Source organism: Stenella coeruleoalba, assembly GCF_951394435.1.
Source record: "Stenella coeruleoalba genome assembly, chromosome: 14".
NCBI classification, from domain to species: Eukaryota; Metazoa; Chordata; class Mammalia; order Artiodactyla; family Delphinidae; genus Stenella; species Stenella coeruleoalba.
This window is the reverse complement of record NC_137160.1, coordinates 16,240,138-16,267,857: the sequence shown is the minus strand read 5'-3', so window position 1 is coordinate 16,267,857 and position 27,720 is coordinate 16,240,138. Positions and strand designations below refer to the sequence as shown.

Here is a 27,720-nt window from a genome sequence, read left to right as displayed (position 1 = left end):
TTTTGATTTCAAAAGTTTCAAATCTCCCGCTACCCAAAGATAACCACCATTTTTGTGTATTCCTTCTACTCTTCTATTTTCCGTTTGTGCATGCTTACACACACAGTTTTGTTTTCTGGTTTTTTGTTTGTTTGTTTGTCTGTTTGTTTTTTACTTAACATGGGCCTCTCATTAAGAATTCTTTAGGAAAGCCTACATACTAATCTGTTAGATGACTGTGTTATACTTTATGTAGCTAGTGTTCTACTGCTAGATATTTAGATTGCTTACATATTTTTGCTTTTATAAACAATGATGTGATACACATTCTTGTAAATAAATCTTTGGGCACATCACTCTTGTCTAAGGATGTTAAAAGTGGTATTGGTGAGTCAGAAGTTACAAATATTTTAAGGTTTTGAAATATACTGCCAAACAAAACTCTATCAGTTGTATTGTGCTATGTTTCCACCAGCAGGTGTAAGCCCGCCCATCTTACTGACAGAGTAATTACTCTTGGCACTGAACACTATCACTGACAATGTTTTTGCCATCTTAGAAGCACAATTTCTTTGATTGCTAATGAAGTTAAATAGTGTTTTATAAGTTCTTTGGACCTTCTTCTTTCATGAATTGTCTTTTCAATTTCGGGGGTCAACTTTGCTATTTGAGTATTTTCCTTTTGCACATATAAAAGCCCTCCATATATAATTTCCTGCAAATAGGCTCTACCTTCCAATCTGTGGCTTTGATACATAGAAGTTATGAATTTGTGAAGTTTTGATATAGAGAAGCTATGAATTTTTATTTAATAAAAACTACACAGGAAGAAGGAAAAGGGATTTGTTTTTTAAAGGGTACAGAGTTTCAGTTTTGCAAGATGAAAACATTCTGGAGACCTGTTTGACAACAGTGTGAATATACTTACCATTACTACATTGCGCACTTAAAAATGATGAACGTGACAAATTTTATGGGGTTTTTTGGACCACAAATTTTAAAAAGCTATCTCTTTCTTGTGGTTTCTTCCTTCGCTTATTAAGCCCCATCCCTACATGTACTGATCCACTATCCCATACTGCCCCCAGGCAGAGTAGAGATTAGAGTTCACATCGAGCCCTTCTCCCTCTTTGTCGTGTTATTTGGTCTGTGCTAATGTACCCGATCAACTTGTGCCTTTTCCCTTAGACTCCCAGACATCTAGGATTCTCAGTTTCCTTGCTGCTTTAGGGGCTTCCACCCTTGACAACTAAGAGAGTGATATACGTATAGGTATAATAGTTAGGATTTTGGTTTGAAAACTAGATTTTTTACCCCCATTAAAAACAGAATGAAATGGGAGTTAGGACTTTCAGCCATGACTGAATGAGGAGGCTAGAAAATCTTCTCCCCAAAAAGCAAATATAAAGATAGACAATAAACCATTTTAATGCTCTGGAAATCAACCAAAGGCGTACAACAATAGGAGAAGCATTTATGGTTGAGAAACATCTCAACTTGGGCTACTAACAGTGAGTCTCTATGACATTCTTGGCTAGAGCTGCTCTCACTCCCCCACCCAGCTCCAGCGTCACAGAGGTCCTGCCGGGGCAGGCTGTGAGCACTGCCATGTTTATTGCCACAGTTGAAGGGGGCGCACTGTATCTGGAGCAGTGGACAACACCTGTGCCCGGCAGTGTTCTCAACGGAAGTAACTCTCGGCAGCAGATGAGTGGAGGAGGCCAGCAGCTCTAGCAGCATGAGGATGGGGTTGAGGTTGGGGTAGGCATCTGTCTGGCTGGGGCTGCGTTCATGTGCAGTGGAGACCAGGAGGGACCCAGCTCTCCATCCACACATTCCCAGCATGCACAGAGGAGACATGAAAGGGTCCAGCGGAAACTAAACATTAGGGCAGACTCAAACATGGCTGAAACTTGAATGCATTCCCCTACCCACCCACAGATACACTGGCAGAGGATGGAAGTTTTACTGGCTCACGGTATTTGAAACACAACCTCTGTCCAGTCATTCACTGGCTGCCCACCAGGCCATGCAAACACAGGAGTGACTCCCAGGAAACAAAGCTTAAAAAAAATTTTTTTAAGAAAACTGAACAGAAATATTTGTGCCCACATACTTTGGGCATGACAGATTGCACAGTTTTATCTCAGGTAAATTACTAAACTAAAAAATAAACCGAACAGCAATAACAACAAGAGCCTTGGGGATCGGGGGAGATAACTGGAACTCAGAGCTACCACGATATATTGGGTTGGCCAAAAAGTTCGTTTGAGTTTTTCAGTAAGATAGTACAGAAAAACCCAAATGACACAATTCAAAAATGGAATTAATAATTATATTCACAATAGTGTCAATAAGAATAAAATACTTAAAAGACATATAATGAAAATTATAAAACATTGAAAAGAGAAATTAAAGAAGATTAAATAAATAGACATTCTATATTTATGGATTGGAAGACTCAGTATTGTCAAGATTGCAATTCTCCCCAAATTGATCTATATATTCAACACAATGCCGATCAAAATTCCAGTGGTACTTTTGTAGAAATTAATAAGCTGATCCTAAAATTTATATGGAAGTGCAATGGAATTAGAATAGCTAAAACAATTTTGAAAAAGAACAGCAAAGTTGGAGGACTTATACTACCTGATTGTAAAACGTGTTAAAAAGCCACCGTAATCAAGACAGTGCAATAGTGACGCACTATTATATAGATGGACAGTAGCTATATATGTATCAGAATCGAGAGTCCAGAAATAAGCCCAGAAATAATAAAAATCACATTTATGTCAATTGATTTTTGACAAAGGTACCAAGGTAATTCAACAAAAGAAAGGATTGTCTTTTTTTATTTTATTTATTTATTTATTTTTAAATTTTTTGGCTGCATCAGATCTTTGTTGCATGCGCAGGCTTTCTCTAGTTGCAGCGAGCGGGGGCCACTCTTTGTTGCGGTGCGCGGGCTTCCCATTGCGGTGGCTTCTCTTGTTGCGGAGCAGGGGTTCTAGGCACGCGGGCTCAGTAGTTGTGGCTTGTGGGCTCTCGAGCGCAGGCTCAGTAGTTGTGGCGCACGGGCTTAGTTGCTGTGTGGCATGTGGGATCTTCCCAGACCAGGGCTCGAACCCGTGTCCCCTGCATTGGCAGGCGGATTCTTAACCACTGCACCACCAGGAAGTCCCTTTTTTAAAAAAAGTTAATTTATTTATTTACTTATTTTTATTTTTGGCCGCGTTGGGTCTTTGTTGCTGTGCACAGGCTTTCTCTAGTTTTGGCGAGTGGGGGATACTCTTCATTGCATTGAGCCGGCTTCTCATTGTTGTGGCTTCTCTTGTTGCGGAGCCCTGGCTCTAGGTGCGTGAGCTCAGTAATTGTGGCTCTCGGGCTCTAGGGTGCAGTCTCAGTAGTTGTGGCACGTGGGTTTAGTTGCTCCGCAGCATGTGGGATCTTCCCCAGCCAGGGATAGAACCCGTGTCCCCTGCATTGGCCAGCAGATCCTTAACCACTGAGCCACCGGGGAAGTCCAGGATTGTCTTTTCAATAAATGATGCTGGGACAATTGGATATCCATATGCAAAAAATCCAAACTTTGAAACTTACCTTATACCATACACAAAAATTAACTCAAAATGGATCACAGAACTAAATGTAAGTGCTACAATGATAAACTTCTAGAGAAACACATAGGAGAAAATTGTGACTTTGAGTTATACAAAGAGTTCTTCTATATGACACCAAAATCATGATCCATAAAAATTAGGAAATTGAGTTTTATCAAAATTAAAAATTCTTCTGCCTCAAAAGACATCATTACACACCACAGACTGGGACATGATGGAACTTTTGGGGATGATGAAACGCTCTAAAACTGGATTGTGGTAATGGCTGCACAACTATAAATATATTCAACATTGTTGAATCATACACTAACATTTGGAGCATTTTATTTTATGTAAATTATATTTCAGTAAAGCTTTTTAAAATGTACAATAAAAACAGTTAATGGATCCCTCGCCTATCCTTTAAAAATTTTTTTAATTTGTACTTTATGTACTTTCCAGGTTATTTGAGGTATAATTTGTATACGGTTTGCAAATATTTTCTCCCATCCTGCAGGTTGCCTTTTCACCCTGTCGATTGTTTCCTGTGCTATGCAAAAGCTTTTTAGTTTGACATAATCTCACTTGTGTATTTTTGCTTTTGTTGACTGTGATTTTGGTGTCATATTCAAGAAATCATTGTCAAGATCAATGTCAAGAAGTTTTTCCCCCATGTCTTCTTCTAGGAGTTTTATGGTTTTAGATGTTACATTCAAATCTTTAGTCCATTTTGAGTTACTTTTTGTGTATGGTGAAAGATAAGTGTACAGTTTCATTCTTTTGCATGTGGTTATCCAGTTTCCAGACACTATTTATTGAAAAGAATATCCTTTCCTCATTATGTGTTCTTGGCACCTACTTGTCAAAAATTAGTTGACACTATATGCATGGGTTTATTTCTGGGCTCTCTATTCCGTTCTATTGGTCTCTGTTTTTATGCCAGTATTATACTATTTTGATTACTATTGCTTTATAATATAGTTTGAAATCAGGAAGTATAATGCCTCCAGCTTTTTGGTTCTTTCTCAAGATCACTGTGGCCATTCAGGTCTTCTGTGGTTCCATATGAATCTTAGGATTATTTTCTTCTGTTTGTGTAAAGAAGTCTTTGGGATTTTTATAGAGATTGCATTGAAATTGTAGATTGCTTTAGGTAAGTATGGACATCTCAATGATATTAATTCTTCTAATCCATGGATACAGGATATCTTTCCATTTATTTGTGTCTCCTTTCATTTCTTTTATCAGTGTTTTATAGTTCTCATAGTACAAATCATTCATCCCCTTGGTTAAATTTATTCCTAAGTATTTTATTCTCTTTGGTGCTATTGTAAATGGGATTGTTTCTTAATTTCCTTTTCAGATGGTTCATAGTTTGGTGTGTAGAAACTCAACTGATCTTTGTATGTTGATTTTGTATGCTGCAATTCACTGAATTCATTTATTCTACCAGTTGTTTTGTGGAATCTTTAGGGTTTCCTACATCGTGTCATCTGCAGACAGAGGTAATTTTATATTCTCCTTTCCAATTTGGATGCCTTTTAGCTGACCTTCATAGAGACATCAAAAACCATAGGACCTATTTGGTAAACCTGTGACTTTGAATGATTCCTTTGGATTTCAATTCCCATGAGCCCAAGAAGCAGATACCCAGCAGGTAAAGGCTCCTGAACATGATATTCCTCGTGACAGATATCCAGAGCCAGACGTCTAAGACAAGAATGATCACCTCGTGTGACACTTGCTCATTTGACAGTGTCATCATGCTGCTCTCTTATGCAACCAAACAGCCCAAGAGCCCGTCCTCCAGCACATGTAAAGGTGAAAGGCAGATGTAAACTGTGTGTGCCCTAAGGAGCTCTGCAAAAGTCAGGGGACAGAGCTCCTGAACTCTTGTACCATGTGTTACCCACTGGTCAGGTAGCCTTGCAGACATTGATGCCCAAAATTCTGCATTAATAACATGCATTTTTAAAGCATAGTAAAGCTGATCTTAAATCAGGGTTTTGGGCAAAATATTGTTTCCTGTTCCTACCATTTACTTTTATATTTACACGGTCAATTAAGAGACCAGTTAATTCTACTTAACAGATAAATTCAGCAGGGAAAGTGTATGTTCCTTATCTGGAGCAAAACTTCACAAAGGAGGTTCCCCCCAACTCACAGCTTTCTGTAGCACAGCTGACCCCCAGTTGCCTTTCTCCCTTTCTTGAACTTCAGAGTCGTGTCCAAGCTTCATGCAGTTAGATCCCTTCTCTTGGTGTAAAAGGTTCCCGTGGCTGAGTTCTGGGCTCAGTGTTGCCAGCCCAGCAAACTCCCGTCTTTGCTGCCCCCGTGAGAGGGCTTGTGACTACACCCTTGAGAACATGGCCCTTCCTTCTCTTTACATTTCACAGTCCTCTTTCTCATAAGTTGTCCAAACCTGTCTCCCCGAGGACAAAAAGAAAACCTCATTCCAGGTAGGAAGATATCATCCCAACCTGCAGATGTGGCTGCACGTGATAGTGACAGTAGAACAACCAGTTAGCATCTGCGTGTGTTACACAAGCACTTCCCCACGTTCATTTACTTTATGAGTGTTCACTGGAGTCCATTCGTTTCTCCCCAGCCCCCCGCACCCCCTAGCGATGGGACCACAGCAACTGCCTACTCACCACCCCTTACCGGGTCGACCACCATCACCACCACTTCCCAGCACCACAGCGCCACCTGAGCCTGCCAGCAGAGAGCCACTAGACCACTCTTCTAGGAACCCTGCTGTTCTCCAGATGTCTCCCTTGCTTACAAATCTCCTACGATTCCCCATCATTAACAGAATAAAGCGAAAACCTCTCAGCCTGACGTTCCTGAGTCCTCTCTTGTCCTGTGATGAAACCGACCCAGAAGCAAATTCTGAGGGAAATGTAGGTCTTGTTTCCGAATTATTCCTGCTCTTGTGTAGGGAGCGTGCCAGGCTTGTCTTCAAACACTCGTCCTGCCCAGGCTCAACTTTCTTGTCCGTTTCAGCCGTCCCTTCACCTCCGTCGACTGGTAACACGTGTGGATCAGAGCTTAATCAATGACACAGACTGTCGGTGGCACATGACATCAGCACTTCGGAGACTTCTCAAGGAGAATATATTTTATACTGGTGTGAACCTGGACCATCTCAGAGCTCCTTCCCAGGACCAGAATATCTTGACCCGTAGGTAGAAATGCTTCCCTGAACTCTGCTCCTCCCCTCTTGGCCCATCTCTTCACTTTTCCTCAAACACACTCTATTATCATCTCTCCCGTGTAGCTTTGCTGATATCTGTCCTTCCACCTCCTCCCGGCAGCTCCCATCCCAGCCTTCCTCAACCTCCCTCCTCTGGGTATGTCACTCATTTGTTTTGACACTTTGAATTCCCCGAATTCTTAAAGTTCGTGGGGATGGTGGGAGTTTTTCAGTGAATACTGGGCGGGAAGATGTTGTCCTGAATTCCCTTATTGTACCATGTTTGTGGTTTCAGTTTTTAAAAATATTACCTAAATCTCTGATACATTTGGAACTTGTTTTGGTGTGATACATGAATTAAGGAAACAATTTGTCTCAACACCCAGTTATTCAAAATCAAATCTCCCCAGTGATTGGAAATGCCATCTTCATTATAATTTAAGTTCTCATCTATTTGGGGTCTCTTTTTTATGGCTCTACATTCTGTTCAACTGATCTGTCTAGCCATGCAATGATGTAAAACCATTTTAGTACTTATGGCTTTTTAAATCTATTTTGATATTTGCTAGAGCTGGTCTTTTTATCATTATTCTTGTTTTTCAAAAACTTCCTGGTTATCACCTGTTTATTTTTCCATATGAACTTTATAATCATCTTGTCTGGTCTCCCTCCACCAAACTCCTGTTGTTGACATTATCAGATCTGAATTTCAAAAATCATTCTGGCTACAGTGTGGAGAACAAGGGTACATGAGGGAAGACCCGTGAGAAATGCTAGTGCACGAGTTCACAAGAGATGTGAGGGTAACCTGGACCAGGAGGGTGACAGTAGAGATGGAGAGAAAATAGGATCAAGTGATACGGAAAAATTAAAATTGGCAGGACTTGGTGATGAATGTGATTTGACAGTTTAGGAAGAGGTAGGTGGTTTTCGAGTCTTGCCCGGAGCAACCCTGGGATTTAGTCCAGTTCTATAAAGACCCCAATCTGGATCAATCCAAGGGTGCACTGTTAGTTTGGGAGTTGCCCTGAAAAGCAGGGTGCTCTTGGAAAAAGACCTGGAGCTCTTCTGTAAAGAGATATCGTTGGTTCAGACAAGATACCCCAAAGTGAATTGCTTCCCCCAACCCGTATCAGGAATACCAGACCAGTTTCTAGAGCATTTCACAGGCTGTGGGAGTGTACCCATGACCTCAAACCTCATGGCTCTAAATGGCAACAGTGTATTCTGAGACATTCTGTTACATCATATTTGGGGACTGCAGAGCCAACTTGTGGTTAGTGAAGAAAAAGTACAATACTTCAAAAGTTTTCCTTTCTTCAGTTCCTCAGAAAGTGAAATTACCATAAGATTCCACTCCTAGGTAGATCACACCCAAAAGAATTACAAATGGGGACACAAAGAGATCCTCATATACCAATGTTCATAGCAGCATTATTAGCCACGATAGCCAAAAGGTGGAAACAGCCCAAATGTCCATCATCAGATGAGCAGATAAGCAAAATGTTCTATAGCCATACAATGGATGCAGCCTTCTAAAGGAAGGAAATTCTGACACATGCTACAACATGGAGGGACCTAGAAAGCATTATGGTGAAATACACCAGAAACAGAAGGACAAATATTGTATGATTCCATTTATGTCAAGGTACCTAGAAAAGGCAAATTCATAGAAACAGAAAGTAGAATAGAGGTTACCAGGGACTGGAGGAAGGGGGAAATGGGGAGTTATTGTTAAATGGACAGAGCGTCTGTTTGGGATGATGAAAAGGTTCTGGGAATATGTGGTGATGATGGTTGTACAACGTTGAGAACTTAATGCCCCTTAATTGTACAATTAAAATTGGTTAAAAGGGTAAATTTTATGTGTATTTTACCACATTTGGAATGTATAGAAAAAAATCACTATGTTGCCTAACAGAAATTAACATATTATTATAGGTCAGTTATACTTTGAAAACAAACAGACATGCAAACAAACTCACAGAAAAAGACCTCGGATTTGTGGATGCCAGAGATGGGGAATAGGGGGAGGGGGAACTGGAGGAAAGCAGTCAAAAGGCACAAACTTCCAGTTATAAGATAAAGAAGTACCAGGGATGTAATGTACAATATGGTAAATATAATGAGCACTGTGGCGTGTTTTACATGAAAGTTGTTAGGAGAGGAAATCCTAAGAGTTCTCATCGCAAGGAAAAAAATTTTTTTCTATTTCTTTACTTTCGCGTCTCTATGAGATGACGGATGTTCACTGAACTTATCGTGATCATCATTTCGTGGTGTATATAAGTCAAATAATTATGCTGTACGCCTGAAACTCATACAGTGCCGTATGTCAGTTATATAAACTGGAAGAAAAAATGGTAAATTTTATGTTATGTGTATTTTACCAACTTAAAAAAAGAATATATTTTTTAAAGTTTTCTTTTCTTATTAAAGAATGTGTCATAATAGAGGCACCTCCCCTCACCACTGAGACAAATTATGATCATGTTATTACAGCTATAAGTCGTATTAGCTCTCTGAGACCAAGGTTTTGCAGAGTAGGCAACATACTCTCTTACCTCAAACAATACAAAATATTTTGGGAAACAAACTATATAGCCTGCATCTCCGGAAATCCCCTCCCAAGTGGCTAACCACAAAGGGAGGAAACATAACAAGGTGAAACCAGAAGTTTACAGTCAAAACTTAGAGTCCATGTCATTTCGTTGTGTACTAGACCAATGCAGTGCAAACGTGCACTCGGGAATGATACGATTGCAGCAGTGAAGCTTTCTCTGCCTTGGTCTTTTCTTTATGCCATCATTTAGGGATAATCTTGTTCCCCAATGTCTTTTGAGGCAAATAGGTCTAAGGCATTCGATTAAACAGAAGCTATTTAAAACTCACTTGGCAAATCACCTGAATATTAAGTTAACAGAATTAGGCAGTATCCTTTGAAGAGCTCTGAAGACAGCTACGGATGAAACTGTGTTACTATTGATAAAGCTGATGTTACAGATGACCGCTGAGCTAGGGACTAGCAAGCTGCCAATGCTACTTCCATGCAAAAAAATATATATTTGTTCCAGAGGACACCCTAAGAGGAATCTATCATAAAATGTAGCAGCATCTAAATGCAAGAACGATCAATCCGTTGAGTGAATAGCAACATGTTTTCCAGAAAAAAGAAAGCATAATTGATTAAAATTGTACAAATAAGTGGATGTAAATTATTTATAGTGATAAAATTCTTCGGCAAAATTCTACACAAGCAAATTTTTCTAACCACGTGGTCATAACTATATTAAAGAGTGTGCAAAGGTTCAAGTGTTGGCTCAGTGACAGTAAATGAAGGGTAGGAATAAAGGGAAATGCTTCTCAAGAGAGGAAGGTAATAGCCCTTTCAAGTCGTTACTATATATCATGAAGATATGTGAACTTTGAAATCTACAAGTTTATGGATATCAGTGAGCTTGGGAAGATACCAAGTTAAGGAAGATGAGTGTAACAAGATGGTAAAATGAAATTTTCAGCTGAGGCCCCTGAAATAGACACCACATTCTAAAGAGGTACAAGAATACTCCATGCTTGATTTATAAAGCAGATGGCATAATTTTAAAAATAACCACTACACACAGATTAGAAGGACCAAAATTTGGAACTTCAACAACACCAAGTGTTGGCCAGGCTGTGGGCAACGGGAACTCTCATTTATTGCTGGTGGGAATGCAGAAGGACACAGACACTGTGGGAAACAGTTTGCGGTTCTTACAAAACTAAACATACTCTACAATCCAGCAATCACACTCCTTGGTATTTACACAAAGGAGTTGAAAACTTATGTCCACACAAAAATCTGCACACGGATGTTTATAGCAGCTTTATTCACAATTGTCAAAACTTGGAAGCAACCCAGATGTCCTTCAGTAGGTGAATGGGTAAATAAACTGGTACATGCAGACAATGGAATACTATTTAGCACTAAAAAGAAATAAGCCAGCAAGCCATGAAAAGACGTGGAAGAACCTTAAATGCAGACTACTAAGTGAAAGAAACCAGTCTGGAAAGGCTGTATGATTCCAACTACATGACATTCTGGAAAAGAAAAAACTATGAACACAGTAAAAATATCAGTGGTTGTCAGGGATGAGGGTGGAGGGTGTTAACAGGGGGAGCACAGAGATTTTTTAGGGCAGTGAAAATACTGTGTATTATAATGATGGCTATATGTCATTGTATATTTGTCTAAATCCATAGAATGAATGTATAACACCAAGAGTGAATTTTAAGGTAAACTGTGGACTTTTGGGTAATTATGATGCGACAGTGTAGGTTTGTCAATTGTAAGAAATGTATCATTTTGGTGAGTGATGTTGATAACGGGAAAGGCTATACATGTGTGGGTACCAGGGGTATATGGGAAATCTATGTATCTTCCTCTCAATTTTGTTGTAAACCTAACACTACTGTAAAAAAAAAAATTAAGTCTAAAATAATTAGTATGAATTGATTGCTTATCCACTTAGAAAATATTTTTTTAGAAAACCTACTGGGTGTCTTGCTAGTTAAAGCATGTACAGAAAGATGTCGCGAAGCTATAGGCACGGTACCTAAGGGTACGAAATTGGCTTAGGCAATGAAGAGGTTCAGAATATGCCTCTCCAAAAGACACCAAAATATTCTGTATAACGATTATTTTAGGCTGAAGACATTTGAGATTCAACAGATACACACACACACACACACACACACACACACACAGCCCTCTGGGAGCTTCCCTTATTTGACTAAAAGCAGTGACTTCTGGGAAATAAGGCTGCCATAAATTCCTCTGCAGGGTGGATCTACTCCCAGAAGAAAGAACAAAAATAAAACCTAACCCGATTCCCTTCTCCAGGGGATTGTTATGACCCTGAAGAAGATGGAAAGACTACCCATACCTGTACAGACAAACGTTATCACAAACTTTCTCCTCTCCCATATAGTTTTCTAAAACCCACTGGCCTTTCTTAAAGAAACCTATTTGTTCTTCCCATAAGAAGCCTTTTCTCTCCCCTCCCCCTCTTCTACTAAATTAGGTATATAATTCTTTAAGGCCAACCAGTTAAGGAGGCATCGACTTCCTTTGATGGTTCCCACGTGCACATGAAATAAACATTTTCTCCGGCTCATCTGTTGCTTACCAGTGTAATTCGCAGGACCCAGGTACTGAACATAAGAGGGTAGAGGAAAAGGTTTTTTTTTTTCCCTCCCCTACAGCAAAAAAGCAAATTTGTTGGCTCAGCCGACTGCAGAAAAGGAAAGGTGAAAAGTGAGCTGGGCCTCGGCGGCAACCACAACCAGGGATGGAACACTACTTTCTCCACCTCTCGTTCCTGCTTCTCTCAGGGTACCGGTCACTTTCTCCCCCTATGGGAAAAGTCCACACAGCCGGTGGGGACATGACCACCTGCCAGCTCAGGCTCATACTTCACAGGTTTGCCACCTGAGAGAGCCCGAGACCCTCTTCATCAAGGTAAAGGTCAGAAATCCCCAGGACCGGCCAAGCTTGGGCAACACGCCTGCCTCCGGCCCATCACTGGGTTGAGGAAGCAGACTGGTAAGAAACTGGGGGCTCCCAATGAACCATGTATTGAAAAGCAATATTTCTGAGAAAAGAGTGCCACTCTAGGCAGACAGAACAGTCCTTCCAAACAGCATTGTGAAGACCTCAGAAACAGTCAGGCCACCTACATGGCTCCCTCGGCATCCTGAACCCCCATCTCTTGGGTACCCTGAATCCCTGGATCTCTCCCCTAACACTGGTTTGGCAGGAGTGGGTGGGGAGGGGCAGAATCCTGCCCTGGATCCCAGCCAGTCATCTGGAGCCTTTTTTAGCTTGTCTGTGCTCCACTCCCAGAGGGCTAGACCCTTCTCCATTCTACGTTCCTTTATTCAGACAACTTGTGGAACTATGTTGGCCAGCGTCTGAGACACCCATGTCTCTACCACATCGCTCCTAAGTTTAACCCCAACTCTGCACTCCCTCGACTCAGTGTTGTTTGTCTTAAAAACCCAGACCCCAAATGAAACTGTGCCACACTCCTCTTTGGACTGGATCTCAGATTAGAAAATTATCGATTAATAGTAATAAGAAGGGGCAAAGACCAGCCCTTGTTTCCCCAGCCCCTGCCCACCGCCAGCCCTGTCTTCATCTCCCCCTTCTGCTGAGCCCCACTCTGCGCTGTTACCCGTAAAGGTGTCTCTGCACTTGTACAGACTGTGTGCCACGCCCTGCAAAGCTTTAGGGAGATAAATTTAGACATAAAACAGGAAGTAATTCTCTATGTCACTGGAGAAGTTATTGTCTCAAGATGTTTTAAAGCTAGAGTTGGGGGGAGCAGTTCTCAAACTGCTGTGGATGGGAATCACCTGGTGGGCTGGTTCAGCCACATCTTCCTGGGCTCACGCCCAGAGTTTTTTCAGTAGGTTTGGTGGGGGGCCTGAGAATTTGCATTTCCGAAAAGCTGATGCAGTTGGGCCAGGGCCCTCACTTTGAGAACTACTATGGTAGAGGCTTAAGAAGAGACAGAAAACCTCTCTACGCCACGGAGCTCTCATCTGAAATTGAAGGTGCTGACCTAAGTCAACTGAGGTGCTCTTCAGGGCTGACTTTCCATGAATATCGTGTTGAACAGGTGACCATATCCATACTTGTTCAAGCTATTCTCATTATCATGAAATAATTATTGATTATTATGATACCATAAAAATTTCCAGTAGCTTCAGTGCTCTGATCTATATACAGCAAAACCTCAGTAAGTTAAATTCATTAGTCACTCAGTGAAAAGCTTAGAGAATATTTTAAATAAATGCCCTTTTACTCATAATTTCAACTAGCCTCCTACAAAAAATGTTTCAAAGAAAAGTTTTCATTGACGTAGCTTTACAGAACAAATGAATGATTAGCATGTAAAGATTAGCAAATAACTAATGTTTAAAGGCCTTAAGTATGATTTAAACTGTTGCTTGACTAAACATGCACCTTCTCCCCTTTCCCTCAACCAATAAATATTATTGCATTTTAATTTAATACGGTGTCCATTCTCCTGAAACAGCATTGTTTGTTCTCGACATCTAATTTGAGCATATAACTAATATGTTACAATTTAAACCTTCAGTCATTTAAATATTGCCCCTCTGCCCCCCAACAAATAATCTTATATATATGTTCATTTGCTTAACTAGAAGTAGTCCAGGATACTGGAAGAGCTGTGATCACCATCCAGGGCTAGTCTTTGATCACGTGCTCTCCTCTGAGACCTCATGCCCTTCCACTCAGAACCATAATGTTGAAGGGGGCTTACATAGCATCTAGTCCACACCCTCGATCTGAGCCACCAAATATGTCCTCAGGGCACCACACCTAGGAAGCCCCGGCTCTGATGGACAGCCCAAGCTGCCGGGAGTGTTGAATCAATTCTTGGCACATAATACCATGTGCACAGTCAGATCCCTCCATCAGTGACCCCCAAGAAACTGAGAACAGGTCACCCTTGGAAGCACGGAGCAGAGCCAGCACTAGTGTATTTTCACCTTTCCACCTGAGTGTGTTCACCTACAAAGGCTAATATTGTCATTCAACTGGGAATAGTCATAGGTGTCACATTTTTTAAAAAGTAAAATTATATCAGTATTATCCAGGAAATAATCATGCCTTCACTGGTCAGACTCCTTTCACTCTCTGAGTCTACCATCCCTAATCCTAGAAGTTTACTTCTCTTCGTTCCTGGCCCATCTCTAGGGCTTTTGATAAAAGTCTCTGGAAAACTTCTAAACTGCATACACCAATATAGAAATCCTAAGGTCCAAAATCTTGCTTTGCCACTTTTTCATGTTTATAAAATTTCTCTCCTCAGCTAGATCATACGCTTCTAGAAAACATAGGTTCTATTTTATATTTTGTGTCCCTTGTCTGCTGTGTCTGAACGGACAGACAGGATCTGGAACCCCAAGTCTCCTTGCCAATGTCTGCTTGTTTCCCAAGGGACATATATATGGAAGAAGGACATGTTATATAGGGGACATTGCCTGCAATGTGTTCTCATTATAATTGGGTAAGTTATCAGCCAAAATCCTCATGGTGGGACTCCACCTTGATGGAATGGCATAGACTAATGGGGAACCACTACTTTACCTCAAGGCTTAGAGTAGAGCTGGCCTCATCTGCTCTCTCCATACTTCCTGTCTTCCGGGGGCCACCCCGACCTCACGTTGCTTTTCAGCTGCGTGTCTAAATCCACCCCACCCGGTCTAGTTGGCCTTGCTTCCAAGGACTGAGAGTTGGAGTAGGGCGATCACAAACAAGATAGCAGGATGCAACAGGACCTAATAAGCAGACTGAGCCAGTATTTATACAGAAGAACAGAAATACAAATACCAAGGAAGATAAAAGGGACGAAAGATTGGCTGAAGGTAAGTCAGGATCAATCAAGGGATGATGTATGTCCACCATCTAGATGATCCTTTAAAGGTAAACTAGCTAATTTTTCATGCACCAGCACTATGGTTCCCCCCCCCCTTTTTTTGGCTGAACCACACACATGTGGGATCTTAGTTCCCCAACCAGGGATCGAACCCGCGCCCCTTACATTGTTAGCACAGAGTCTAAACCACTGGACCGCCAGGGAAGTCCCAGAGCTATGGTCCCTTGATCGAGATACTCTTAACAGCCCTGGGTCTTTGGAATCCTGGCTGGACAGGTCAGCTCTGAGCCCCTCTTGGGGAAGGAGTGGAATAAGTGGGGACTAGGGATGGTGAGGGAGCAGCGCCCATGTTAGAAGCTGGGAGGAGCTGGATGCCAGAAGAATAAAGAGCCTTTCTCCCTTAGGAATGAGCCTAATAGGTAGATCTTCACTCCTTTCTCCTGGACCCTCTACTGGTCTGCTTTGCTTCTCCCACTTTTTTTTTTTTTGCGGCACGCGGGCCTCTCACTGCTGCGGCCTCTCCCGTTGCGGAGCACAGGCTCCGGACGCGCAGGCTCAGCGGCCATGGCTCACGGGCCCAGCCGCTCCGCGGCATGTGGGATCCTCCCGGACCGGGGCACGAACCCGTGTCCCCTGCATCGGCAGGCGGACTCTCAACCACTGCTCCACCAGGGAAGCCTACTTCTCCCACTTTTAACATTCTGACTGTGAAGCGAAAGAGAAAGAATCAAGTGGCCTTGGAGAAGTTGAGCCTCTGACTCTCGTCAGTAGTTCCTTTCCCACTATGCCCTTGGTTTCATCATTGACAGACAAGGAAGTGCTTGCTCTCCAAAGATGGAATGAAAGGCAGAGATCCTGGGCTCTCCCTAGAGCAGTGGGTCTCACCTTGGTTATATATTAGAATCAGATGGAAAACTAAGAAAAAATTCTCAGTAACCAGGCAGCATCCGCGAGCCAATTAAATAAGAATCTTGGGTGTGAGACTCAGACACCAATGTATTTTAAAACTCCCCAAATGAGTCTAATATATAGTCAAGGCTGAGCACCACCACCCTGGACATTAAGCATCCCTTCTGAAACCTGGTTGTACCTTAGAATCACTTCAGGGACTTTTAAAACTACTATTAAAAAAAAGAAAGAAAAACTAAAGACACCCCAGACCAATTAAGATCAGATCTCTGGGGATTGTGAGCCAGGTATCAGTATGTTTTTAAGGTTTCTCAGGTTTTAAGGTTCCTTTGCGTGTATGTGGTAAACCATATACAACATAAAGTTCACCATTTTAACCATTTTTAAGTATATAATTCAGTGGCATTAAGGACATTCACAATGTTGTGCAACCGTCACCACTATCCATTTCCAGAACTTTTTCATCATCCCGAACAGAAACTTTGTGTCCATTAAGCAATGACTCCTTATTTCCCCTGGCCCCCCAGCCCCACTCTATTCTACTTTCTGTCTCTATGAATTTGCCCATTCTAGGTACCTTATATAAACGGAATCATACAATATTTGTCCTTCTGTTTCTGGTGTATTTCACTAAGCATATGCTTTCCAGGTTGTAGCATGCGTCAGAATTTCCTTCCTTTTTAAGGCTGCATAATATTCCATTGTGTGTATGTAGCACGTTTTGCTTTTCCATTCATCTGTTACTGGACATTTGGGCTGTTGCCACCTTTTGGTTACCGTGAATAATGCCGCTACAAATATTGATGTACAGGCATCTGTTTGAGTTGCTGCTTGCAATTCTTTTGGGTATATTCCAGAAGTGGGATTGCTGGATCATATGATAATTCTATGTTTAACTTTTTGAGGAACTGGGCTACCCTCATGTGATTCTTATGTGCAGTCAAGGATGAGGAACACTGGCGAGGCCAGCATCCCTGTTACGTCCTAAGAGAGTACAGATTGGTAGTTGGTAAATATTATTGGATTAATTTCTTCATAAATTGCATCGTAGCCCAATGCAGTTGTTAGTGTCACAAAGTCAAAAGACTGTCGGGGGCTTCCCTGGTGGCGCAGTGGTTGAGAGTCCGCCTGCCGATGCAGGGGACGCGGGTGAGCCATGGCCACTGAGCCTGCGCGTCTGGAGCCTGTGCTCCGCCGCAACGGGAGAGGCCGCAGCAGTGAGAGGCCCACGTGCCGCAAAAAAAAAAAAAAAAAAAAAAAAAAGACTGTTGGGTGGCTTAACGTAGTTAGCATCCTTTTGAAAACCCCAACAAAGTGTCTCACGGCCATGAGAAATATCACGTCAACTGCAGTTCCTGCCTTCAGTTGAAATGTGTCCCCAGTGATTTGCTACTGCTGATCATTTAAGTATCAGAGTTTCTGATCTGCTTTGTAGATAATAAATGATTGGCATTTTAGATAGTAAATTAGACCTGATTCAAGACTTTTCCTATCGTAATGTTGTATCTATCATGATACCTGGTATTATTCCTCAGATACGTTTTCTTCAATAGGAAGGAGAAAGTGGCAGTGTATACAGGGGTGTGCTGTACACGGGAATGTCTTCCATCTCATAAAGCGCTGCTAAACTAGCCACTGACAGCCTCATGGGAAAGCCCTTGTATGTGAGGAGGTTTTTGTTTTGTTTTTTCTCTTGCTGCTCCACATGGTACTTTCTCCTCCACGTTTTCAGCCTTCCTTCTTGCTGCCAACAGAGTACTCACCACTCCCTTTCTTTGCCATAAGCAGAGATTGGATTTAGTCAACCCTGTACTCTAAGCACTGTAAGAAAGAATTAACAAAGATGTAGAATGTAATGGGTGTCCTAACTAGCTCATCTGTCTGGGTTATCTATGCTTTTCTTTGCCTTTGACTAAGGTATCTTGCAACTCCGAGAGATAGAAGTTGTAGAAAACTGATACTAATGCAAATAATTCTTGATTATAAATAGATAAATTCTGTCGGGGGAGGTTCAATGGATTTCCCTCCTCCACTGTGGAAGAAGTTGTTTTGCATCTATTAAGCTAATTCATCTCAGCTCCCTGCTGGGCTTACATATTTATCTCACTTTTGGATTCTCCTTTGAAGTGGTCACAACACCTTTCTGCTTCCCTCATTCACTAACGTGTTAACTAAAATCTTTGACTTGTATTCACTGTACATTCGTTGAGAGTCATGATTTTAACTTTCTTTTTGAAAAACCATCTTATCCAAAATCTGAAACACCAAAAACACCAAGTGTTGGCCAGGTTGTGGGCAACAGGAACTCTCATTCATTGATGGTGGGAATGCAGGACACAGACACTGTGGGAAACAGTTTGGGGTTCTTACAAAACTAAACATACTCTTACCCTATGATCTAGCAATCACCCTCCTTGGTATTTACTCAGAGGAGCTGAAAACGTATGTCCACACAAAACCTACACACAGATCTTTACAGCAGCTTTATTCACAGTTGCCAAAACTTAGACACAACCCAGATGTCCTTCAGTAGGTGAATGGCTAAACAAACTGTGGTACATCCAGACAATAGAATATTATTTAGCACTAAAAAGAAATGAGCTATCAAGCTATGAAAAGACGTGGAGGAATCTTAGATGCGTATTATTAAGTGAAAGAAGCCAATCTGAAAAGGCTGTATGATTCCACTTATATCACTTTCTGAAAAGGGTCAAAATATGGAGACGATAAAAAGACCAGTGACTGAAAAGGGTTGGGAGGGAGCAGAGATGAATAGGCAGAGTACAGAGGATTTTTAGGACAGTGAAAATACTCTGTATGATACCTTAATGGTGGATACATATCATTATACATTTGTCTAAACCCACAGAACGTACAACACCAGGATGACCCCTAATGTAAATTATGGACTTAAGGTGATTATTACGTATCCGTGTAGGTTCATCAGTTGTAACAAATGTACCACTCTGGTGGTGGATATTGATAATGGGGGAGGCTGTAAGTAGGTGAGAGCAGAGGGTACATGAGATATCTCTGTACCTTCCCCTCAATTTTGCTGTGAACCTAAAACAACGCTAGAAAAAATACAGGCTTAATAAAAACAAAACTAAATGAAAATCATCCCTTAACAGTATTTGGCACAGAGCCTGGCACAAGGTAGGAATCCAATTAATATTTGTGAATGAATGAGACAAGTAAATGTAATCTCTGCCCTGGATGATTCATCATGAAGGAAGGGTATGGAATATTAATGCAATGCTTAGCTGTTATTCCCAAGTTGAAATTGAAATGGGAAAATCCCCCCAATCCTTTGAGAGATGGCGGCAAGAAGGGGCAGCAAGGAAAGTGGAGAACCTTGTGTCAGAAAGTGGCTTGCGTGGACTCAACACAGAGGCTGAGTCGGAGGTCACAAAGGGTGATGAGCATGGAATAAGGTGGGAGACAAGGAATGTCATTTAAGTCACAGGACTCCTGTTTCCTTTCCCTCTGTTGTATACAGATCCCAGGACCTCTGGGTATTCTCCTGCACTGGGCCTTTGAAAATCTGTCCAGATATAAAATAATGGCATTCTGGCATTTTTGGTTAGAGTACCAACTCTAGTCAAAACACGTAAAGGAAAAAAGAGCTATGGGTCAGATTCCAGATGTGTGTTTTAAAGATGACATCAATGGATTTCTATAGAATGAAACCACAGGCTTCCTGCAAATCATCTGGATTCACAAAGCCCTATGTCACTTTCAACTAAGGAGGAAGAACTCCCAAGTATATTATCCGTAGACATGCATGAACTTTCAAGGGGCATTTAAAAGTCAGATCTCCACTCTGTTTTTCTCCTATCTTTATAGAAATGTAATGGCTGATATAGAAAAGGTACGTGACTTACTGTTTATTTTTTTAATATTTTAATTTTACTGGAGCATAGTTGATTTACAATGTTGAATTACTGTTTATTATGTTTTTCCAAAATTAACCTGGCAACTTTGAGAGTACTAATAAACTCTGCACCTACTTCTCCCAGACACTTTCTATGTGTACATATAGAAATTATCTCTCAATTAATTCTCATAACAATCATTTGAAACAGGTACTATCATCTTCTACTCTTTACAGATGTGGAAACTGTAGGTGAGAGGTTAACTTGCCTAAAGTCACACCATTAATGACTGGCAGCATCAAAATTCAAATTCAGGGCTAACTCTAAAGGTCACATTCTTTCTACTGTACCATTAGCCCCCATAAGAGAACCACAGGAGTGAAATTACATTAAAAAATATTAACATTTGAGGGCTTCCCTGGTGGTGCAGTGGTTGAGAGTCCGCCTGCCGATGCAGGGGACACGGGTTCGTGCCCGGGTCCGGGAAGATCCCACATGCCGCGGAGCGGCTGGGCCCGTGAGCCATGGCCGCTGAGCCTGCGCGTCCGGAGCCTGTGCTCCGCAACGGGAGAGGTCACAACAGTGAGAGGCCCAGGTAACGCAAAAAAAAAAAAAAAAAAAAAGTAAAAAAAAATATTAACATTTGATTGGGAGGAGAAAAAGACCAGTCATAAAACGTAATGTTAGTCCAAGGTAGAGGCTGGAGGGTGACGGGTGAGGTGAATGCATAGGATATAAAATTGCTAGGTGAAAAACAGGGCCCTGACTCGAGTGAAATGAGAGAGGCACTTGTCTTGAGGCAGAGAGGAGAAGCAGGGGAGGGGGTGGGAGGGCTCTGACATCATCATTACCCAGCTGAGCTGTACTGGCTAAGATGCACCTGGTCAAATTGGGAAGGATACTCACAGGGTAATGAATGAGCAGGCGCACAAGCAAAAACTTGTGTATAGTACACTTAGAAAAAAGTCCCTTGAATCTCAATTTTAACAGACTACAAGACTAGACTAACAAGGACCAGACCAATAAAGACCAGAAGACTTGATTTCCATACTTGGTACCTGAAGGTAATAGACTAATATTTGTTCACCGACTGAGGACAAAAGCAGAAGGCACTAGAAGTAATTGGAAAAGGTTTACCAAGGTCAAACCGAGTATGAAACAAGCATTTGCACTTGTAAGAATAATGCTGATAAGTTGGCATTTATTATCTACTACTTGCTAAGCAGAGCTAAGTGATTTACATACATCAACTCCTTTAATTCTGGTAACAACTCTATATATACTATATTTTCAGTCCCATTTTAATAGATGAGGCAGAGAATTAAGTAACTTATTCAAAGTCATAAAACTAGAACCCAGCAGATCTTCCTGGATCCAAAGTTTGTGCACTTAGCCATTATACCGCATTCTGAACTGTGAACTTACACTGGATTAAAAAAAATCACTGGATAGTGACTAACTGTGCTAGAATGTGGTGGAAGCTGTGTGGAGCTACCACCCTGAAAAAAGGTAGTGAGAATTTGGGTGTCCAAATTATTGCTACAGAAAATCCTGCTGTCCCGTGTGATGAAAAAGTTAATGCCACCAGAAACTGGACCAGGAAACCTTCTGTCTGGGGGCTACCTGGCTAGTCACACTTTATAAGTTACTTGCTCGCTTTTGTCCCAAACTATCCTCTAGTTTTCAATGGGGCAATGGCCTCGAATATCGCTAAGAGCGGGAGAGTGGGCTCAGGTGCGACTGCATTTGTTATTTCATCTAATCTGCATCCTTCCAGGGAAGGGCAACCTCTATAAATCTGTCTGCTGTGATTTATGAAGATTCTGGATGGCAGTCTGACTCGGAGGAAACCAGGTGATTCCTGCTAAAAACAATCATTTCCAAGATCGAATTAGGTTTAAATACACCATAGCCCAGTTTTGTTGTTGTTGTTAAAGTCTAGGCACAGATTTCAGGCAATTTCCACTGAGTATCTGGATCTCTAGCACCACTTCCCTTAGCAATGCCATACACATCTAATCCTAAAACGAGGAAGCCTCCGCTGAGGCTGCCCAACGCGGGTGCTGGTGGCGTCGCCGGGCACACGCAAGTCACTGAGTCAGCAGAGCGCGCCTCTGGAGGAGCGGACCCGCCGGCGATGGAAAGCCACGTGCTCCGCTCCTTGGCGTGAGGCAATCCTCCTCCCACAGCCTCGGGAAGCCCCGACGCCACAGGCTTCCTCGCCATAGTGGTGCCGCCCGACCGTAGTTCCTCCACCGCTTCCTCCTCCAGCTGCCACCACTCGACCCTTCCTGCTCAGCAACGACTCCACCTCCCACCCGGGCTTGAAGCGCGCGCCTCGCCGCGGCCCAGAAGAGGCGGCGCGAAGGGCGGGGGGAGGTGCGCGGCCGCGCGCACGCGCGCAGTGGGCAGCCCCGCCCCCGCCCGAGGCCCCGCCCCCGGAGCCGCTACCGCGGCCAGCGGGCCCGACTCACCCAGGCAAACCTGCCTCTGCGGGGCGGGAAGCGGCGCTTCCTCCTCCGTGCACGGTGCAGCGCCGTCCAATTAGTCCTTCCGCCCCTGCCTCCGCGGCGCCGCGACGAGCGAGGGGGCGAGCGGAAAGTGCGCGATGCGGCCGGCGGGAGCAGCGGCTGTCGCGGGGTCGCCGGCGCGGGACATGTCGCTGTGCGGGGAGCTGCTGCAGGCCCCGCCGCCCCTGGCGTCGCAGCCGCCGGCGGCCGCGCCCTCGGGGCCGCCGCTCCCCGCAGCAGCCGGCGTGACCCTCAACCGCCTTCCGGAGCCGCTGCTGCGGAGGCTCGGCCGGAGCTTGGACCGAGCGCCCGAGGGCCGGGGATGGAGGAGGCTGGCCGAGGTGGCAGGGAGTCGGGGGCGCCTCCGGCTCAGGTGCGGCACCGGGGCCCGGGGTGGGGTGGGGTGTAAGGGCGGGGCGGGGTCACGTGGGGGCGTACTTGGGCGGGGGGCGCGCGGGGAGAGTGAAGTGGGCGCGGGAGAGGGAGGGCGGACGCGGCGATGGGTGAGGTTGGAAAACAGCGGGGCCACTTGAGATGGTGCAGGGGCCGCTGGGGGTAAGGAGCGCGGAGGGAAGGAGGTGGGAGAACTTAAATAACCTTCCAGACAGAGAGCCTGAACCCAGGAAACTCCTGGGAATGCAGAGATTCGTGGTTGGACACCGGCAGTGCACACCCTTTTCCTACTCTCCTCCCCTTTAGCTGAAAGAGAGAAATCGAGGTTGACCAAAGAGAATATAAAGAAAGCTATCTGGAGACCATTACGTTAGGGCGGTAATTCCAAAAGATTAAAATACACAGACCTAGAAGACCTAAGGGACGTTAGGAAGGGGACGTGCAGGTAGATAATGAAGGTGAAGGGTTTGAGGTGCAGGAATTCATGAAGGTTTTAATGTAGATGTAGAGAGAGAAGGATAGTGGGAAAGAAAGAAACTAAACTCACCGTCTTCCTCCATCAAACCAACTTGCCAGGTTTTCTTCCTGATTTCACCATGAACATTAAACCATTTTCCTATTACCAGGCTTGGAACTGGGCTTAAGACTCTCAGGACTCCTTTACACTCTTACGAATTATTGAGAACCCCAGAGAGTTTTTGGGTTTTATTTATTTATTTATTTATTTTTGGCTATGTTGGGTCTTCGTTGTTGCACGCGGGCTTTCTCTAGTTGCGGCGAGCTGGGGCTACTCTTCGTTGTGGTGCGTGAGCTTCTCATTGTGGAGCACGGGCTCTAGGCACGCAGGCTTCAGTAGTTGTGGTGTGAGGGCTTCAGTAGTTGTGGTTCACGGGCTCTAGAGCGCAGACTCAGTAGTTGTGGCGCACGGGCTTAGTTGTTCCGCAGCATGTGGGATCTTCCTGGACCAGGGCTCGAACCCGTGCCCCCTGCGTAGGCAGGCGGATTCTTAACCACTGCGCTGCCAGGGAAACCGCCCCCCCCCCCGCCCGAGAGTTTTTAACGTGGGTTCTATATGTTACATACATACAACATATACTGATATTTACCATATTAGAAATTAAAATCAAGAATTTTTTAATATTTAAAGAGAACAATTCATTACATGTTAACAGAAATGACGTGTTTTTGTGGAAGAACAAACTTTTCCAAAACAAAAAATTTAGTTAGAAAAGTGGCATTGTTTTACATTTTGAAAATCTCTTTAATGTCTTGCCTTAATCCCAGAGAACCGGCATCTTTTATGTCCTTCTGCACTCAGTCTGTTGCACTGTCACAGGTCAGGTAACACTGGATATGCCAATGTCCATTCTTGAGAGAATGAATGAAAAAAATAAATAACATCTTAGTATTATTATGAAAAGTCATTTTGACCTTGGGCATCCTGTGAAAAGGGCCTCAGGAACTGCAGTAGGGCTTCCCAGACTACACTTAGAACCACTGCTCTAGAGCACTGTTACGATTTGGGTCTGCCTTTGAACCCCTTAGCAGTTTTTTTAACTTCTCATATAACCAAACTTTGTCTTGTACTATAATTATTTGTACACGTCTTTATAAACTCCTCGAGAACAAGAAGATTTAAGATCCTATATGTTATGCATAGAACCTATCTTAGACACTCTATAAATAATTTTGAATTGAGAGGGGAACCATTCATTCAAAATTAAGTTTTTTGAGTGCCTGATCTTTGCAAATGTTTCAGAAGATAAAACGATGTCAGATATTTAGCTCCTACTTACAAGGGCTTATGCAGTAATAGACTGTTATTCTGAGACAATCACAAATAATATGTTAGAGGCTATGTTGGGTGTGAATAATAACAGTGGGTTTTTATCATTTATTAATCAGTTAATATATATAACAGACAATGTATTAAGTATTTAATTCTCACCACAACCTTGAGTTTCAAAGAGTTTGAGGTTAAACCAGAATAATGATGATTTGGGATCATTTGGCTGTTCAATGGAGTAATGATGTGAGGATGGAATCAAGAAGTGGTAAATTTGCAAAGTTGAGCAGATGGCATACTTTTTTCTTTCTTTCTTTCTTTTTTTCTTTTTAATTTTTTGCTACTCTGCACGGCACGTGGGGTCTTAGTTCCCCAACCAGGGATCGAACCCATGTTCCCTGCATTGGAAGCACAGAGTCTTAACCACTGGACTGCCAGGGAAGTACCCCCCCCCTTTTTTTTTTTTTCTGTTCTAGGAAGAATACATTGTGCTTTTGGCTGTGCAAAGAAAATCCAAGATACATACTATTATTCTAGGTCCATAGATTTCTGAATTTCTAGACTTACAATAACATAAACAGTTGTCTTCTTTGTGGGCAGGGGGCGGGGTCAGATTACCAGATCTGTGATTGGTTAATTTGTGAAATTAACTACTACTCTAGTTAGGGAAGGCTCTGGCCTTTCCTGAAGAAGGTTCTCCTGAAGTGAGCACTCCTATTTGGCCATGAAGGAGGGAGAACATCAGTAAGGCCCTGTCGCTGAAGAGGCATGGCTGATGGAATCTAAAAGTAGTGGATACCTGACATCAGGTGTTCAGTTTTCCTCCCTAAGCCTTCAGTTAAGTTTTGTTAAAGGCTATAGAATGGTATTAGCTTTGTTTGAGGAACTAATGGAAAAGTTTGAGACCACTTCTCTGGTGAAGGTAGTATGGAGAGAGGGCAGTTGCCCAGCAAGAGGAGACAAGCAACAAAGGGCATGAAGTTGTGGAAGCTGGGGATTTCAGGGTGGGAAGTTTACTGGGGACAGATGAGTTTGGCCAGCCTTCCAGGATGGTGAAGTTTAGCTCAGAGTAGGTTAGTTGTGCTGGGGAAAGTGGAGGCCACCCTGAAGGTTGGAGAACTGGAGAACATTAAGCTCACATACCTGTTGAGATCAGAAGAATTAAACTGACCTAACAAAAGGTTAGCCCTGGGAACTTGGAGGCTGGGGAGTGACAACTGAGGGGGCAAGGTAAGCTGGCGGTGCTTTTTCTATTTAAGACTAAAACAGTGATTTTAAAACGATTTCATACCGATGGCAAAAGAGCATCTACAATAGTAAAAGGTCCGAAAGGCATTTTTCTCTAGTGTCAAACACAGGAATTATAGTGAATCTAGTCCAAATGGATGACAGTTCCCACGAGGATGTGCAGTGCTTTCTGCAGAGTCGCTGGATTCACAGCCCTAAAATCCCAGAAGTTTGCCTATTCTGTTTCTTTTCACTTTTTTTCCTCACTCTATACGACTTTCCTCAGACTAGGTAAGAATTTAATAAATAAGCCACAGGAGTTCCTTCTGAACTGTCCCATCAGGGATAAGGAGTGTTTCCAGATGGCTATTGGTGATTCAGGATAAATCCTTACATATAGTTTAGTTTCCCAAAACATGAACATGTGGGAGTGCCCTAAACAAACTCAGCCCTAGTTCCATTCCAAACTGCCTGAATATTGAATGCCCTTTGCTGTCAGTGTAGATAAGCACAGGTTCTGAGTGTCTTGCCCAAGCAGTGTGAATTCTGCGGAGGCTTGGAACGTTCGAGCCCCAAAGATGACAGAACTTTCAGGAGGCTCTAATAGTGTGTAAATTCCATGAAGGAGGGAGCTTAGAGATGGGGCTTTGGGACCAGGGAAAACAGTCAGCCACTGCATACTTGCTGTGTAGAAGGTGCTCTTTTAGCTATGGAATCCTGCCCTTGAGCACTTTATGATAGGAAGGTTTCCTCCTGTCCCTACCTCTTCAGTCTCTACCTCTTCAACTTTGGATTTTTGGAATGCCCTAGGGCTTAGGCGTTGTATCTCTTTGTCTAGGCTCCCTCACTTAATCCCCACCTTGGCGTGATCCTTAAGTCCTCCTAGCTTTACACATACTTAGGTTGATTACTCTCAGTTCATATCTTCAGCCCATGTCTTTGCTTTGAACTCCTGGATTCATTCGTGTAGATCTCCTCTTGAATGACTAATAGACATCCTAAATGCAACACGTCCAAAACTTAACACGTCTTCCACCATAACCTCTTTCTCTTGCAGTCTTCTGCATTTCAGTGAAGGGCAACTACATCTGTCCAGGTGCTGAGGCCAGAAACTTCAGAGTCATTCCTGACTCCGCTTTTATATACCACATCCACTGCATCAGCAAATCCCTTCTGCCATACCTCCAGTATGTGTCTAGAATCCTACGTCCACTGCGACCACCCTGGTCCAGGCCACCATTATCTCTCACCTGCATTGTTCCAATGGCCGCCTAACTTCTCCGCCTCCTGCTTTGCTCCCATCCCAGTCTATTCTCAATATAGCAGTAAGAATCTTTTAAAACATTAAATCAGGTCTTATCCTCCCTGTGTTCAAAACCCTCCTATTGTTTCTCCATCTCAGAGTAAAAACACCAGTTAGCTACCAGTGAGCTCTTGGAACTGATATCCTGTTAGTGTCTCCCTCCCTCTCTCAGCTCTAGTCACACATGCTTTCTTGCCCTTCCTTGAAGACAGTAGGGCCTTTGGACTTGCTGTTTGCTCAACCTGAGATGTTTTCCACGGATGAACCACAAGACAGGCTCCTTTACCTCTTCAGGTGTTTGCTTAAAAGTCACCTTCTCACAAGAGAATGACAAATATCATATGATATTGCTTATATGTAGAATCTAAAAGAATGATACAAATGAAGTTATTTACAAAACAGAAATAGACTCACAGATGTAGAAAACAGACTTATGGTTACCAAAGGGGAAAGGAGGGAGCGATAAATTAGGAACTTGGGACTAAAATATACA

General features: G+C 42.9%; 2 protein-coding genes across 5 annotated transcripts in view; one reads left to right on the top strand and one right to left on the bottom strand.

Annotated features, from left to right (window-relative positions):
• ALPK2 (alpha kinase 2) overlaps positions 1-22,587 on the bottom strand; it is a 152,323-nt gene extending 129,736 nt beyond the window's left edge. For both annotated transcript variants that reach the window (XM_079943519.1, XM_079943520.1), the window contains exon 1: positions 22,483-22,587. The gene's annotated coding sequence lies outside the window, so the exon portion shown is untranslated. The remainder of the gene's footprint in view (positions 1-22,482) is intronic.
• The window catches only part of MALT1 (MALT1 paracaspase), a 60,287-nt gene continuing 54,312 nt past the window's right edge, over positions 21,746-27,720 (top strand). For all 3 annotated transcript variants that reach the window (XM_079943522.1, XM_079943523.1, XM_079943521.1), the window contains exon 1: positions 21,746-22,891. In XM_079943522.1, the coding sequence (XP_079799648.1) occupies positions 22,617-22,891 (275 nt within the window). In that variant the 5' untranslated portion in view covers positions 21,746-22,616. The remainder of the gene's footprint in view (positions 22,892-27,720) is intronic.